At 35.7% G+C, this 18,599-nt stretch overlaps 1 protein-coding gene across 3 annotated transcripts; it reads left to right on the top strand.

Annotated features, from left to right (window-relative positions):
• The first annotated feature begins 1,821 nt into the window (after positions 1 to 1,821).
• Positions 1,822 to 18,462, top strand: LOC105430498 (organic cation/carnitine transporter 2). Of its 3 annotated transcripts, none has more exons than XM_011644087.2 (11): positions 1,822 to 2,449; positions 10,571 to 10,656; positions 11,776 to 11,920; positions 12,099 to 12,318; positions 12,418 to 12,524; positions 13,214 to 13,368; positions 14,253 to 14,442; positions 14,793 to 14,925; positions 15,199 to 15,511; positions 16,325 to 16,509; positions 16,823 to 18,462. In XM_011644087.2, the coding sequence occupies exons 1-11, from the start codon at positions 2,415 to 2,417 to the stop codon at positions 17,027 to 17,029; spliced, it is 1,776 nt and encodes a 591-aa protein (XP_011642389.2). In that variant the 5' UTR covers positions 1,822 to 2,414; the 3' UTR covers positions 17,030 to 18,462. The 3 variants fall into 3 exon arrangements, with proteins under 3 accessions (XP_011642389.2, XP_011642387.2, XP_011642391.2); XM_011644085.3 differs by lacking the exon at positions 1,822 to 2,449 and adding an exon at positions 7,650 to 8,030; XM_011644089.2 differs by lacking the exon at positions 1,822 to 2,449 and adding an exon at positions 8,134 to 8,262.
• The last annotated feature ends 137 nt before the right edge of the window (positions 18,463 to 18,599 follow it).

The raw sequence follows: 18,599 nt of genomic DNA, 5'->3' as shown, positions 1-18,599 counted from the left end.
CATTTTATAATTTTAAATTCTAGAATGCTATTACGAGGAAAAGAGTACATGATATAAAGATGTTAAAAATCTGAGACACAAAATGTACCTTATCTTATATATATGTATAAATATTTATTATTTATACATTAAATTATTTATTATAAATAAATTTATTATTTATTATAAATAATAATATAATTTAAATAATTAAATAAACTATACTTAAATTAAATATGTTTATATATGTATTAATTTAAATATTAAATTAGATGCATTTCTAAAACATAATTGCAATTAATTATAAAATAGTAATTTCGATGGTTCATTTCTATGGTTTTACATTCCTTTATTTAAGAGAAAGGAACTGATATTACATTATGAATTGTAAGAGAATAATATGTACTTTTGTAGCTTTATATATATATATATATTTGTGAAGAAATTATTCAATTAATAACAAATTAATGTATTTTAAAACATTTCTCAATCTCAGAACATTTCATTTATAAAATCGACTATGTTAAATAATTATAATTATTATATATGAATTTATTTTTTGCATTTTTTTATAATAGTTAAGATTCATGTATTAATTTGGAGCGAAAAGATTTATCATTTGTTTTCAAATAGTTACGATGTCTAATCCTTAATATATGACGTTGATTTCGCGATGATCTAAATTTTCCTCTGTCTCTTGTCTTGATAATGACTGATGATAAGATAAAGTGATAAAGTATTTAAAAATAAATTCCATAAATTCAGAAAATACATCCAATAAATTATGAAAAGAAAATATAATTTTATGATACACATTCACGTACATTGTGGACATTAAAAATTAAATATTATTTTATGGCAAAAAAAAATTTGCGTTGAAAATGTTCATACTTTTATATTAAACTTATTGATCTATTTAATTGTAGATATATTAATACTGCACGATGGGTAAATTAACTTAATTGGCTGAGTAAATTGGGGTTAAACTATTTGAACGTGAATAAGTCGCAGAGGCAAATATGCGGAAAAAAATGTACTGTATGAATAAATGTATAACATAATTATTAAAGAATGCGCAATATTAACTATTAATAATATTGTTCTCATATCAATAATTTTATTGCTCATATTTATGAAATAGCGAGAAACAATGCACGCGTAACGCACTCACGTAATAATAAAAAATCCATATGTTTCGTTAAAAAATGCAGGACAATTGATTAAATGAAAGATTAATTAAAAAGTTATATTTTATAGAATTAATTTTTTATATCTTACTGTTAATCAAAGTAGAGGTAGGCGTCACTGTTACGTTAAAATTCCAGGCGAAACATAGGGGTGCGGATGACGAACGTAGTATAAATGTAAATGAAAAATGTAACCGTTTAATTCTGGTCGCAAAAAAAAGATCATTATTTTTATGCATCTATGATTGTTTCGTGAAATTGGGCTCTCGCTGAAAACAACCGTAGCGAGAATTAATGAATTGCAAATAACATTGTATTCCGCATTGTGACGTTCGCTCGACTGATCAAAAACGCGGAATCTAAAATTCCGTTTCGATTTCAATATCTAATCGCGCATTAAAGCACGTGTTTTTACGTATGTTAAGCTCCTCGATAACACACATTCGAAGATCCATTAGGTCGGACAGCTGTAATCGCTCGATGTTTCGTCGTGTGAATCACGTATTAGGTCGGCGCTTTGTTCGAATCCGCGTCAGAGCTTTGGCGCGGAGAAAGCGACGTGTGTCATATGACTCAGATCTTTGTCGATCGTCGATCTACTGAAGTTCAAGTTACGTTCTGATAATTTATCCATCACGTGCGCGGTGAATGGCTCAGAAGTGTCCATACGGACAGCGGAGCCTCGTCGTCGCGTGCAACCGTCTAATAGAAGCGAATGAGAAACGCGCCACGCTTGCGAGACGCGGCGCTTTTGAAAAAGCGTCTAAAAGTGCGCGATACGCATTTGCCCGCGACCAGTTTGACGCGGAGGAGACACGATTGTATCTCGCGCGCAGCGCGGTTTGTTGACCCAGCTTTCACAATGAGGCAGATAAGGGAGACGGCGGAAAAAGCGAGTCCCGCTGCCGAGGACGGCGGGTCCCGGCGCCTCGACTCTCTCGACGTCGTCGTACGCCGCCTACATCATCCGTCGCCTCCTACTTCTGCTCACCCCTGCGGCCACGGGCTCTTCTGCCCGTCATGTGATTAAGCACGGCTGGCGAGAAGTTTCCGAGTATTTGAGCGCTTGCGACACGCGGATGTAGAACAAAGTGACAACGAAGCGGCGGCCTCGTCTCTCTCTCTCTCTCTCTCTCTCTCTCTCTCTCTCTCTCTCTTCCGCGAGCGCGCGCGCACGCGGATTCTTCTCTGTGAGTTTTTCTCTCGTTTTTTGTACGCGAAGCGGTGAGAGATTGCGATCGAGTGTCCATGTCGCGATACGGCGCCACCATGGGCTTTGGAAGGTGAGTATTCTCCGTGGAAGCCGTTCGAACCTTTGTGCCTCTGTGTGAGCTCTCATTAAAATGAGCTTTCATTCGGCCGCTCGTTGGACTTGGGATTTGTCCAAGATTATTTCTTTTTTCCAGAGATGTGTTTAATTAGAATAAAAAATATATAAAATTTAAGCTCTTTATAAAATTTCTCTATAAAATAGAGATCTTTTTTATTTAATTTATTTAATAATACAATTTAGATATTCGGTTAACCTTCTTACGTTTTTGCGGAACTGTTGCTATTTCTTACTTTTAAAAATTGAACCTGATTGAGCTTTGATTTTTTTCCTGATTTGATAAACTAATTGCTTTTATAAAAATGATAAGCGTGATATCTCCCTCGGTATTTCTATCAAAATCATAATTTTATTATTGTAATCAAGTAAAATGTTTCAGTTTGAAAAGCGAAGAAGCTTATCAAATACATATTAATTTTATTTTTTTATCTTTATATTTTATAATTCTGGAGTCTTGAATGTTATTTTGTAAACAATTTATAAGATGTAAAATATTTAGATTATGCGATTTAATAATTTGTTTATTATCCATTCTAGCATCAATACAGAATTATTTTAATTACGATTTAATTTACTTTTTATTTTTTCCTAATTTCTAGAACTTAAAAGAGAAATAAAAGGTTAAACCGAGATTTAATCTTCATTAATAGAAATAAACATATATTACATTAAATTCAAATATATATAATTTTCAAAGTAATATTAGGCGGAGAAGATTACTTCGATTTCTAAATTTAACATATTTAACGGGATTGTAACTTTATGTGATGATATGAACAGATGCGAAACAGAGTGTTGCTGAGTAAAAATATCAAAGGGGGCCATCGAACTGTGTGTGCCGAAACATAAACGATAAACATATTATTATATCGACCAATTGCGCGCCAATTATTACGTCGTTTTTCTGGCGTAATTTTACAAAGTTAAAAATATCAAATTAATTTTGCCATATATAAAGAATATTCTTCGTTAAGCACGCTTATAACATTGCATTATTATAATATAAAGAGACGACGATCATAAATTTAAAATTCACTTCCTTGTGCGTATGAAGCTATTAATAATCTTATTTCTTATCAATATATTCATACTCGTTATATACAGTTATCAACGTTGATGTATGTTAGTTTTGCATTAAATGCGAGTTAAATATTCAAGCGCGAAGAGTAAGTACATACTGAACCAAGTTCAGAACTGAGTTGTGAAGCCGTTAAGATGATGCTTGGTCAACAATTGCATGTATTGGTGTAGTATTATACGTGTGTATGTACAAGCGTGAGATATTGATGTATAAAATCTTCTTTCCTTGGAAATTTTTAAGAAATTTTGTATATTTCTATTCTTTCAACAAGAATATCGAAATATTATTAATATCTCTTGCATTAAAAATAATTAAAAATTAACTATTTTTCAAAATAAAACTTAACAAATAATAAATAAGACAGACAACACGGACTTAATTTTTTTATATGACTTCAAGTCGATTATTTCATCTAATTTACAGTAGTTGAGAAATATTTGTGAAGGTTTGGAAATAAAAAATTCACAACACACGATCTCTTTCGAAACTTTTGTCGAAGGAGAGAAACTGAATTTCATGAAATGTATAAAATTTGAGCCAATGCTAAATTATTTATTATTTCTTCTTGCGGTGGTACAAGTACGTGGTATTTTCGCGTTTAGCATTCGAACATTGTTTTCGTCTTTTCATTAAGTCCGTCACGTACACGTTTCCTTCGCAGTTCATTGCCACGATACGTACATCCATAGCGACCAAGGTTCGATAACCATCAAGTTTCGCATGATAAATGCTAATATCGATTCGTACAAGACTGAGGTCATAAAGTTTTATTTTATTCTGCTCTCGTGGTGTTTTCATTGCCGACATGCGCATTGCAATATTGTTGAAAAGAATGTTCATAATTGTGGATGAATTCCATTGTTCCTCAGAAAATAGATAATTCAGACATTGTACGGTCGGAAGTAGAATTTTCTGTTAATCTTTTTAATTTTTTATTTTATTAAATAAATTCAAGAAAACATTTTGGATCTTCTTGGCAAGTACGCGTCGTTTATTTGCGGTTTTTGAAATATAACAATTGAAAGCTATATATGTTTCTCTATTACTAATTCGATAATATTAATTAAAATTCTCACAAGAAATTTTTACAAAGACCAACAATGTTGTGTAGAATTTATTGAATAAATTTAAAAATGAAAAAGATTAAAATGTCGTTGAAAATACCCGATTGTAAGTAATGCCTCAATTATCTTTTCAATATATACTTTCTTCATATATTCAAGCATGATGTATGAAATAATTTAAATGACGAATAGTTTACGTAATCTAGCTTCATTCACGTTTTTTTTTTATTATTTCAAAATTCGCGGCTAATTTTTGTTGTATAACACGTTATCATAATGACAAGATCATTAATCAATGATATCATTTGATATATAATTAAATGGATTGGTAAAACTTGTCTGCGATAAGGATTAATCTTATCGCCTCGAAGAGAAAAGAGAATCATGCAGACTAAAGTAGGTATCTTGTAAAGAAATGGTCTTTTCAGCGCTGCTCATAAATCCTTCTTAAGCATGTCCCTTACATAATAAAGTCTTTTTAATTTTTTCTTGTTTTTAAGTATGTGTCACAGTAATATTTCCGCAACAGCGTTTTCGCAAAGTGCGGTACAATATGAGATGAGTCCATCAGCAAAATGTCATCTTGTTTGTCACCGGATAATCAACGTATCGGATCACTTTTAGTCGATCACTTTTACCCAATATCACGTACAACTATTTTGTCATTTTATTTTATTAAATAAGTTTATTTTATTAAATAAACAAGAATCTGCAAATACTAGAAAATAGACTCACGAGTCACCATGATTAAATATGATTTATTTCGATTCATAACAGGCTTCACGTATGAGTAGTTACTTTACCATTTTACATAAAAAATTTTATTTTATTTTAGAATCTTAATAAAGTAACATAAAAGAAATACATAATATAAACGAAAATATAAATACAAATGAAATTATTTATAAGATAATAGTATGAATTTTATGTGCAATCCATTTTCGCACCGGCGATGACAGTTTAACTTCAAATCAGATTAATAACTCTGACATAAATATCAGTATAATTAAAATAACAATTATTAATAAGAAAGTAATGATATCTTTGCGATTTCAATTAAATGCCACATTAAATATTGATAAAATTTAACAGTACGATTACAACAATACGATTACATTATATATATATATATATATATATATATATATATATATATATATAATATATATATAATGTATAGTTATCCCATCTCGATTTGGCTCTATTGAAGTTTATTCATGTACCTTAGTACATCATTAAATCTTAATTCTATATTTCATTATAACTACATTAATTACTAATATTATCATAATAAAGTTATTAACACATGCATGTGCGCGATAAATGAGGAATGCAGAATATTTTTACATTTTATATATAATTTAACGACCATATACTCTCTTGCTATTTACAGTCTTGCTATTTACTATTTTCAATAATCTAATATCACTGAAATAGTCGACCAATAATCGATTACTTCCAGTGAGAATGTAATGCTAATGTTTTTAATTATTGTTATACTTTTTATTACTTTTTATTAACCCATTAATATATAAAATAGTATATAATTTAATTTAATAGATAATTATTAATCTTTTGTAATTTTTCGTTATCTGTATAATATGACATCAAGTTAATTAAAATTACGGGAGATAATTATTAGTATATATTTATAATAAAAATGTACATATGATAACGTATCAAAAGCAAGAAAAAAAATATTTTTTCTTCGAAATGTGTGTGTGTCTGGGATTATATCTTAATAAAAATCATATTTTTATATGTTATGTGGACGTGTCTCTCTTCAAGTGTATTGAATACGCTTGTGTACAAAATCTCTTGTAAAAATCTACCACACATATGAAATATCACTGCTGGACGAATTGAGAACAATTATCAAATGTACATAACGATAAAATAACATTATCTAAATAGGATACGAGCTGTTGTCAACACACATAAGTTATTTTGTTCATTTTGTGTATTTGATATATGTTTTCTGCAGATTCAATTTAACTTAATTAACAAATTAGGAGAAATAAATACATAGAAATTCTCGTGTAAAGTTAGTCGTTCAGTTGTCAAAATAACGTTATTAAGAGATACGGCAAGTGTTCAGGAATTAATTGACAAATATCGTGAAAGGCCACGGATTATATTTGTGTTGACATTTTTTAAATTCGCTTTCACGCGATATAGTAAAATCGCAACTCATACATATATACGAGAGAGGCAACGCAAGGCGGAACCGGCTAGTTAAAACCAGATATTAGATATATGATATTTCTTCAGAGCCTTTCAATATACTGGGTAACGTCGAAAGTACCCTCTTCATGAAGGAAATCTTTTGGAAATTAATGGACCTTCATTTCACGTTAATTACAGATATTGAATACGAGACACATTATACAGCGCGTGTATCAAAAGTTTTCTGTCGCAATTGACTGCAATACAAATTATCGAATATAAGAGTATTTTGCTTATATAGAAATACATATTAAATTGCTGCCACAGTATTGTGCAACAGTATTGTCGATTATCTGCGATGAAGTCACGGTTGTAATAACCGCTTTCAGTATTTACGAAATACGCACTGTTAATGCATTATAATTTATGTTGTTCGGATCGTGCTTTGGACGAGAAAAAAAACATATGCATTAAATTGGAGCAATGGTTTTGGATATTTCTTTAGCAAGCGAATATCCGCCATTTTCAGAAATATAAATTTTCGGCACGTACAAATCTTTTGAAAAATTGACATTGTTGTACTCGGAATTGCTTTCTCAAACGATAATATTTTTATATTTATATATTTATATATTTACATATTTATATATTTATATTTATATATTTATCTATTTATGATAATATTATGTATACTGTGGGTGCTGTCGGATTTTGTGCTCAGATCGCTTATAATTGCATACTTCAAGGATGTTTCTTCGAAGAAGTACCTTCAACCGGATGTAGGGATCACCTGTTCAATCGAATGCCGACAACCGTCAATAGCCCGCGCTCGTTTCTTCACAACTTTAAGATGAATCGTTATTCCCCCACCGATTGTTTAGCCATTCCCCACTCGTTCAAACATCGTGTGACCATTGCGGAATACGTTTACCTTCAAAGAGACAGTACTTGCTGTCTTTGCGAGACGGAAGCAGGCAGGTGCGCGTAAGGTCCATCGGATGTCCGGCGGCGGTGGCGGCGGCGGCGGCGACGACGACGACGACGTTGGCGATAATGGTAGCGGCGGCAATTCATTAATTCGCTTATCAACGATCGTCCGTGTAGACGAGCAAAAAGTGTACCATGCAGCTCGTGTCTCGCACGCGCGGAGACGGGTTTTACAACGTTTAGAAGGCCGAACGCCCGTGCTCGTGACGGACGTCGTGCTTGAGCTCCGTTTTAAGGTAATAGAATATGTAGATACGGCCCGGACAAGGATAACGCGCGCGGAAAACGTTCTCTCGCTCCCGGGCCGCGATAAAAGCGGGAATCGTAAACGTCAGCTCCGTAAGTCCTTTTTCGAAGCGCGAGTGTGACGTACGATATGCGGAAAGAGAAAAGAAAAAAAGTATAGTTACGTGGACGTGGACGTAATCTAGCAATAATTATCATCGTTATCGAAATAGAATAGATAAAGTATGTACTTTGTGCGTGAAATACCATCGAATTCCGGTGTTAATGTAATTGTTGTGTTGACTGCGTATAGAAAATTGACATTTAAAAATATCGAAACGAGAGACAGGGTTAAGAAGAAAATATAAACATCTTTTGATAATTTTGTGATAATAATTATGTTTATTGATATTCTTGCAATGAGTAAAATGTTTTCAGAAAATAATACGAATAGTAGGTTCAATTGCAAATGCAGAATGAGAAATATGATAAAAATGATAATTTTATAATCAGCTCCTTTTTTTAGATTACGCATATTCCGTTTCAAAAATTAATTCGCATTATAATGGATTTAATTTTGAAAATACTGTGGATTATTAGTGTAAGAAGGCTGAAATTTGAAATTATATGTAATTTCAACATTTATAATAATTATTATATGTATAATTATATAATTAATTTATTAATTATATAATTGTCGATATCATCTGCTAACAAGATAATCAATATCTGTGAACAGACACTATCTTTGCCCCGTATTCAAGTCGAATATTTGCATCTCCTGATATTTAGAATTTATGAGTCTATTTTTTACAGCTGAACTAGTGCACCTTTGTTGTATTTAAAATTAAATAGCTATATGCTCGAAGTTTGGCAAAAACGAGAAAGAAATTTTAGTGCGGTCTAGTCCGGCAATAAGAAGCGGGCCTCGTCGGAATCGCTCGGCTATTACGCTCTGGAGATTCCCCGAAATTAAAAGAAGAGAATAAAGAGAAAAAAAATCGTGTCGGTTTCAGCAGTTCATTGTTGTGCCTCATTCGTCGCGATGTGAATTCTAAAGGCGGAATAAACTTCCGACGTCCTCGAGATTAACTTGGACCATTTGGTTCGCGGAAACTTTCTCGCGAGTCATCGCGCGCGAGTAATGATCGAAATATCAAGACACGCTCCATTAATTTATTAACATTGTCGAGTTTCTCGTAAACCTCGTTTTCGCGAAGACAATGCCTGTCGCGCGTAAATCGCGAGAATGGATAAACTTCGCGAAGACTTTCGCGAGACAGCGGCGTGCGTTTAATGCCGACATCAGGGCGGTATCGTAAAACCGAATACGCGCCGGCAGTTACTCCCTTTGCGCATTTCACCGCTCGACATGGTTAAAACAATATAAATATCTCGTGACGCAATGGGATAAACTGCGCAATTGTTTCGTGCACAGCGATCTGGCACAATTGGAAGATTACTTTATCTAGTTTCGGCGTTCCGATTTTCTTTTCGGCTTCCCTCCTCCTCCCTCCCTCTCTCTCTCTCTCTCTCTCTCTTTTCTAAACATTTTTCCGGTTTTCCGTACCGTTGGGAAATCAATAACTACACGGTTACGTAGAAGTTAACCGTGTGCTTGCGAGAGGTCAGCACGCAGTCTTTGGGGAACTTTTCCTAGGATTTTTAAATCATTTTACAATATTCCGCTTATTAATTAATAAATTGTGTATTTCGCACGAGAAAAAAAAGATGCGGCTTTGCGAGGAAAAAAATTGAGAAAACAAAAATGGTTAATTACCCTTTTGCGAAATTGCGCACGTCTTATTAAAACGTATATTTAAATTCTATCTAACGGTAAAAGTCTGTAACAACAGATTTATTGTATTTTCTATGCTTGTGTAAAGATGCTTTTTCACGATAACGCTCTCGCGTTAAGTCCACGGTATCGCTTGTACACACAATAAGTTTGCGCTGCTCCCGCAAATTGAAAAGCCGAGAGAGGACCGACGCGACTCGCGCACAAAGCGATTATCTGATTCGCGTCTTATCATTCCGTGTTGCATCGCCGCGCGCGGGTTTACGCTTCCCTTTTCGATTCCTCAATAATTATTAAGCTCCGATAATCCTGCTTTTAATGCGCCGTACTTTTTTATTTTATTTGCAGCTGGGCCGCCAACTCCCAGCACCTGCAATATCGTCGTTACATGTATGCGTTGTTTATATACCGCCGGGATACCTCGGGCTGCTCCGGCGAAGAAGTCGTTTCCGAGGGCAGCCTCTCTCTCTCTCTCTCTCTCTCTCTCTCTCTCTCTCTCTCTCTCTCTCTCTCTTCCTTCCTTCTCCTCTGATACTTTTTATGGGGAAAAGCTTTCTGTAGACGCCTCCGCGCGGCAAACTGATCCCGTTTCTTTATGTAATGCCCGCCCAAGTCCGACGCGCGCGACTGGCATCATTTTTCATTCGCGATGTTCCCGGGAAACTTGAAACATAAAGCGCCAGGTTGAACTTTCGATCGGCTGCCACGGCGGCGATTCCCGGCAAGTGGTATATATTCCGAATATGATTGCAGCTTACGAGACGTAAAAGACGATAGCATGCGGCTGTGCTGCTCGAAGAAGGCCGAGACTGACCCGCTGCAGTCGGGACTCGAAAATGGTACGGATGATCTATATTTACATATAGATATAGTCGTAAACTGGAAATGCAATTTCTGAAAGAGGAGAAGAATAATTCATCAGAATAATTTATAACGTAAACCGAGAAAAATTTCACGCGATAAAATTGCGCGTAGTAAGATGCGTACAAAAGAACCTAAAAAGATTTTAAATAATACTTACTCTTTTCTCAATTATAACGATTAAAGAAAGAAATCAAGATGAAGTGGAAACGAGTTCACTCTGTGTGCTTGGTATATTATTTTAAATATCTATATCAGTATATTATTAAGATATTCTATTTTTCATTGTTTAAATTTCGATGACATTTGCGCGAGCTTGTGATAAATGTTGCCTGGTTTTATCTTGCATAACACAGGCAAATTGTTCGAAGTCTTGTGCACACAGCCTGCTGTTTGAAGAGACGATTAAGGTGGGCTTATATTTCCAACCGAATTATTCTTCCAGTTAGCGTTGTTTAAGTATCACTGCTTAGCAGTAGTATTAAATTACTAAGTATTCACGTACATGCACATACGACGAACGCCAGCTTGTTAAAGAGATGTTGGAGATTATGCCATTATTGTGTGTGGACTCTAGATACCCGATTATTCAATATTACGTAACTTACTGTTTCCTAGATACTTGAATATGCAATTACTTATGTTATATGTAATAAGGAATAATGAAAATTGACTGTGATTGCGGAACCTTGTCCCGAAGGAGGAATAAGCTTTTAATAATTTTACATGATAAATTGATATATTTTTGGATTAATTGCATATTCTAAAATAATGTAATTTAATGATGTAATGAGATTTTTTCTATTTTATATATTTTATATACTTTTTATATATTTTATATAAAATATAATTATATATATTATATATATATATATATATATATGTTTTTCTATTTTTGTATATTTTATGTATATAAAATATATAAAATAAAAAAAATCTCATTTTATATATTATATATTATATATATATATATAAAATTGTGTGTGTGTGTGTGTGTGTGTGTGTGTGTGTGTGTGTGTGTGTGTGTGTGTGTGTGTAAAATTCCTTAATCGAAAAGCACTGATTACGCAACCAAATTTTTAATAATTTTTTTTTAGGAGTTTCGAAAAACTCGATGGGGAAAAATATAGAAAAATTTGGACTTTACCAGATAATAACGTTCACATTTAGTAGTATACCATTGCTGCTAACGGCAGGATTTACACTTTCCTACGTATTTACCGCGGGCGAAGTTAAATACAGGTACGGATATGTGTATCGTCGTTAATTATTTAAACTTTCGTCTGTACACACGCAGTCTAAATATTTAAACAATTTAACAATTAAACATAATTGCGAGACATTTTGTTTTTTGCGGCGTCGAATCTCAAGCCGTGAGAGATTTAAGGAAGGAAAAAAAAAAGCAACTGTTTAAACGCAGATGTTTAGTGCCGGAATGCGAGCATTCGGGAAACACGACGTTCGCTCCGCCGTGGATCAACGCTTCCGCGCCGAAAATCGACGGGGTCATTTCCGGTTGTACGCGTTACACGGTGCGAGATGATGTTTCGGGCACATGTTCGGAAGCGTCGTTCACCAACAACACTCACGATTGCGACTCTTGGATTTATGATCCGGACGAGCGTACGATACTCAACGAGGTAATGTGGCCCGCCAGTAATCAGCACGTATTTTCTACCCGTCGAGATTAGCAGCAGATTTATTTCCGTTTTCTTTCCTCTCTGTTTATCACAATGCAGTGGGGCTTCGCTTGCGACGCTAACCGATGGAAGCTCACGTTAGTGGGCACGATACAAAACACCGGTCAATTCGTCGGCTTAATATTTGCCGGATATATATCCGACAGGTAAGAGATTAACTCAGTCCTCGGGACATTAATTAATTAATTTTAAAAATATTTTATGATGTTCGTTGCGGGTAGCGACGTCAGCGCATTTTCATATATTTTCGTATATATATATATATATATTCCCGTAGGAGAAAAATATAATTCTAAATTTCGTTTCATCGTTGTGACAGTAATTTAATAAATGTCATTACGTAATAAAATTTAAAATTGTATTTGTATTTAATTACGGTTATATAACGATGTAATTTGTAAAGGATGACGTAAGGATACATAAATTCAAACCGTGTTATTTTGCTTTTTAATAATAACTCCACTAGTGGTGCTAAAAATATATTATAATTATTTTTACATTTTTTTTCTTTGTCGCGTTAGACATGCTGAGATGTGAATAATCAGCTGCATGTTCGCGGAATGTTTTTCTTATCCAACGTTTCTCTATGAACCAGGGTTAATGCGATAAATCGCGATCGGTTACGAGATTAAATTCTCAGTTAAGAGAATACGTGTAGCCTTACGTAATGGTCTGGATGGTTTTTAATAATGTTTTTGCAGTTTGTCGATTTCATGGATTCTCAATAAGAGAGCGTATCGCGTGATATCGCAAGGAATTTCTGCGGCACGGCAGAAATGCGCTTTGCCGGAGGACAACGGGAGGTACACATCCGCGTTTATTCTTTTATTTCCAGATACGGGAGACGAACCTTTTTGACGCTGGCGACGTTTCTGTCTGGAATTAGCGGTTTGATACATTCCTTCTCGGTGAATTATTGGATGTTTCTCGCATTCGAATTCCTCGATGCCACCATGGCGGCCGGAATTTACAGCGCGGGATTTATTTTAGGTGCGTTAATAACGGAACAATAATTCAGGGGAACAAAAAAATATGCGACATCCGTAAGCGGTTATGTCATACCTGCTCTATCATGGATATTTGCGGGTGGCGAAGCAAATTCTCTTTACTCGCGTTTGAAATGTAAACGCGCGACACACGTAACGCAGATATTTTCGAGTTATTTATTCAGGATTTATTACGTGTTTATTTAATGTTTATTAAAATTGTAGTTTCAGTTTTATGCTCGCATCTAGATTCCTATAAAAATATTCTGTGACAAAATATTCCCGGGAAATGTAAAACTAATAATAAGCTGCATCAAGAATACAATAAGCTTTCGTTCGAAATTTCTCACGATTATATTTATGGAAAGCAAAATAAAAGGAAAAGAGATGTTCCGTCTCGCACAATATACGTGGAACAGCTCAGAAAATCGCGGTGAAACGCTCTTTTTCTGAATCAGTGATTGATATTTATCGGTGATATCTATCGTTGACGTTTCTTCAAAATGTTCAAATGTTAAATTTATCGATCGATAAATAAAAATAGACGATTTCAAGAGGTTCGGCGTTATTTTGGAAAACGATTCCATATACCGCGTTGTCTTCAAATCACACACATCGCGTTGTTTGCGATATCGCGTGAATGCACGTACATTCTCCTACGCTTGCCTTCGGTAATTAATAATTATCTACAATTAATAACTATAGATAAAGATAGTATTTAATTTAATTTTAGATATAGATAGTAATTAATAATTATTTATAAATTGCACATTACGTAAGAATGTGTGTATCGTACAAAATTTATTTAGCACTTCGTCTCTCTCTCTTCCTGGCGTAACTTACGCGTGATTACGTTTAATAATAAGTTATATACTTGTTTGCTCTCAGGGATGGAGACGGCGGGAGTGAAAAACAGAATCTTCGGGAGCACCATTATGTGCTGCATGTTCGCCATAGGTGAGATCTTGTTGGGATTGATCGCGAGCTGGCTAAGATCTTGGCGAACGCTTCTTAGGGTGGTGTACGGGCCGGGACTGCTAGCCATTCTCTTGCCTCTAGTCATTCCGGAATCGATTAGGTAAACCCTTTTAATCTTAATGAGTACTCGCGTATCAGTGGGGACATAATTTTTTATCGATTAGCAAGGCTTGAAATCGACGAACATTATCTGCAATATATTGGATTACGTGCGCAATCGATTTCCCTTTGGCTATCTATCGTGAATCCAGTAGAATATAATATATATAATTAATCGCATTAAGAGATCGAGAGATTAGAGTTAGAATTATTTATTATTTTAGCGCAATATTTTACGGCAAACGAATGAATGGAATTTTTAAAACAACTTTTATATGCAATATAGATAGAATTCTTTATACTCTTTTATCTTATCTGCGATATGATTGTACGCGCGATGCTAATTTCAAGGTGGCTGCTGTCGAAGGGTAAACACGAGGAAGTGGAGAAAATTTACCGTAAAATGGCACGAATGAATGGTCTGCCAGTAACGGACGAAGCTATCAATGTGTTTAAAGAATTAAATGTAGCTAAGCCTGAAAACGTATGTTTTTTTTATCTCTTTTTCTTTCATAAGTGTACATCGAATTATGACATTAAAAATGTCTCATCTGCAAATACTACTGTTATCTAAAAAAATAATATAAAATAATAATATTTATAACATTATAATATTATAATATGATATAATAATATTGCTCGAAAATTAGTAATTTGAGATAATTGTATTGTCAATAAAAGATTAGTTGGTATAAGATAGTGATTTGCGTATGATCCGCGCGAGTATGGGACCGATATATCATTTTTTTTTCTTTAGAAAAGCGATCTGGTGATAGCAGATGAAAGGAAACCGATTGTCCAAGTTCTACATAGCTCAGTGATACTCATTCGGCTGCTGGTCTGCTCGTTCTGCTGGCTCACGAACACGTTCGTTTATTACGGACTGTCGTTGAATTCCGTGGCGTTCGCCGGGGATAAGTACATCAATTTCATGCTCGTCGCGGTGGTCGAGATACCGGCGTATTGCCTCGCCTGGGTGCTGACCGATCACATTGGCCGTAAACCAACGCTCTCCGGCGCGTTCCTGCTGAGCGGAGCGTTCTGTCTCGCCATCCAGTTCGTACCGGCAGGTAAAGAGATAAAAAAAAAAGGGGGGGGTTTCTCAGACAGGGTTGGATCCTCGTTTCGTGGGTCGCTTATGAAAAGCCGTTGAATCGAATTTACGCTAGAGAAATATTATGTGAAAAGAATTTCGGGAATATTTTTTTTTTTGGAACATTAATGCCGGCGGTGTGCACCTCGTTATGTCGTGTATTTCTTTCATCAACGGGCTAATTAAGTGTCCATTTCATTCCCTTTTGAGCAAAAGAGAACAGACATAATTTGAAAAAATAAAGAAGGGTTCTTTTTACATTTCATTATTTCTTTCGTGCACTTGTGATATTTCTGAATTATTATAAATGAATATATAAATATGAGTATTAGATTTGATACCAAGAACTTTATTGATATTTTTATCATTTTTTACTTCTTGTGTTTATCTTTTTTCTAAATTTATTTTCTTGGCAAGAAATAAAAAATGCGCGTTTGGAACTATGGTTTAATGAGAACTGCGAAATTGTTGTATCCTGCTTCTGCTTGCGTTACGACTTCCGTATTTTACATTCCGTATTCTCGTTAAAATCGCCAGGTTTAATCGCGAGCGTGACCGCGGCTACGAGTTACAATCGCGCGAAAATATAATATAAGCTGCAAATATGTGATACGCCGCGTTGAACATTACGCGCGTAATCCGGATCCGAGGGCAAAAAGCGCGTTGAAACAACGTTACGTGCCGGCGTCGTTCGGCTTAGTCGCGACCGTGTTGTTCACGTAATTATGTCGGTTATAATGGGCCGCAATGCCGCGATCCTCGTGATATATCGCCGCGCTCTGTGTTTCAGGAGCCTGGAGTTACGGGCCTTTACTTTTATACATGGCCGGGAAGCTGTGTATCACCATGGCATTTGCCACCGTCTACATTTACACGGTGGAGCTGTTTCCGACGACGCTCAGGCATTCCCTGCTTGGAATTTGCAGCATGACCGGCCGCGTCGGGTCGATCTTATCGCCGCAGACGCCTCTTCTGGTGAGTCAACAGACGTGCATTGCGATAAACAGATGCTCTCCCTCGACGCACGTTTGAATTATTGACCCGATAACGCCGTGCTGTCGCAAATATCCTTCAGATCTGCACATCGGTCGACGTTCGTCTATAATTCGCAGATCAAAAAGAAAAAAAAAAAAAAAAAAAAAAAAAGAAAAAATGAAAATGGCACAAGAAATTTTTATTCTTCCGAATAATTCATATATACTTTTCGTTTTTTACATCTAAATGTGCACGTCATGTGATTTTGATGTCAAACATTTTGCTAATTGTATGTGTTCTCGTTTACACTCAGGCACAAATAATGCCCTCGTTGCCGCTCATCCTGTTCGGATCCATGGGCATAGTCGCGGGCGCCCTGTCTCTGATTTTCCCGGAAACTTTGGGAACGAAACTTCCGGACACCGTGTGGGAAGCGGAGAATATCGGCAAGTCAAACGAGACACGTGAAATTCCGGGTCTTCCGACGCCGCCGCGCCGAAGGAGCAGCGCGGAACGCTAAGACGCTAAGACGCCTCCCTTACTCTTTCTCCCTGTATCGGGAGAACCGGCGATAGCTTTTAAAAGCTTATACCGACGGCGACGGTACTGAAATGCGTCCGCTGACGTCAGATACGGAGATAAGGGGGGGGGGGGGTGGTGGCCTTCACGAGGCTCGACATTTATTTAAAATACACGGGGCGCACAACTGACGCGGGGAGGGGAGGAGAATCCTATCGTGCTCTCCGCAACGATGCGCGACGCACGCTCGCAGATTTTATCTGTCGGCGATTTGAATAAGCGCGGCATATTACTCCCCGTAACTGTTTACCCTCCGCAAACCACCGCCGTCGCTCCACCCGTCATCATTTGTCTTACTCTCCCCCGCGTTTATCCATGCGCGCGCGCGCGGAAGAGGAAGGATTATAAAATCTTCCGATAAAGTCCCAGCGTTCCCACGAAATCTTCGGAAATCTTCCGAAATCTCCTCGACGTGCACGCGTGTGCAATTCGCGAGGTGTTAAGTGGAAAATAGGTCAGATCTCCGCTGGCCCGTACGCATTTGTACGATATTTGTATGTCCTTTGTCTCGCATATTGCCTCTCGCAACGCGGTTGCTAATGCATCATTCTTAAAAGCGGGATCGCGCCTCACTCCATCCAATTGTCTCGCGGAGCTCGCAGCGCGTAGGACGAATACGGTAAAGGTGTGCGAAGAGAGGTGGGGGGGGTAAGGGAGGGGAATGCAAATGTCATCCCCTGTGTATGTTCCACGCCGAGATCTGCTTCACATAGCGACGCGCGGACGATTTGCTCACACATGGATTGCCATCGCGCGCATCTGTCAACGTAAAACATTCGCGAAACACAATGTATATTACATAGCATAGTTTGACCGTTCGTTATGTGAGCTTTATTTTTAGTCACAGCTCTCGGCACTTTTATCCTGTAATTTGCCGGCGTGACGTAATTCATATATATATATACACGTCGTTAGTTCGTTGTGGTAATTTAGTTTTAATTATTCTGGACGCGAGGCATGAGTATTATTTGTATTATGTGCGCATTTTAACTGTGTTGTTTTACTGCGATTTCTTATACACATATGTGAAAACAATGGAGTGTAAAGTATTTGAGCAGAAGTTTCTCCATAAATAATACTTCTGTCATCATTTTTTTACCAACAGAAAAAGAGTTAATATTCATTCTCGAGGTGATATATACATATCTTATAACATGTACACAGTTGTGTCGTGAAGTATTAAATAAGTATTATGGATTTTCAAAGGATGATATTGTATGATGTGAACGTGAGAAAAATATATTTTATCGTGTACAATTCGTTCTTGTTAAAAAAATCATTTATTGAATGAATTATGCAAGATGTGCCTAAATGTAAAAATACACATAGATTCTTTGTAACAATGCAATAATAATAATAATAATAATAATTTTATTTTCATTCTTTCAATGTCGGTAAAATACATATAAAGGCAAATACATATAAATAGAATTTTATTCGAAATTTTGACATGCCGCATTGTTAGTTTTACGTTTGACTGTCTTATTTCAGGATTTAGATTTTGCATAGTT

The sequence above is a fragment of the Pogonomyrmex barbatus genome, unplaced genomic scaffold (genome assembly GCF_055798465.1).
Source record: "Pogonomyrmex barbatus isolate J1 unplaced genomic scaffold, ASM5579846v1 scaffold22, whole genome shotgun sequence".
NCBI lineage: Eukaryota > Metazoa > Arthropoda > Insecta > Hymenoptera > Formicidae > Pogonomyrmex > Pogonomyrmex barbatus.
The sequence above is the reverse complement of the archived record's forward strand: the minus strand, read 5'-3'. Positions and strand labels throughout refer to the sequence as shown.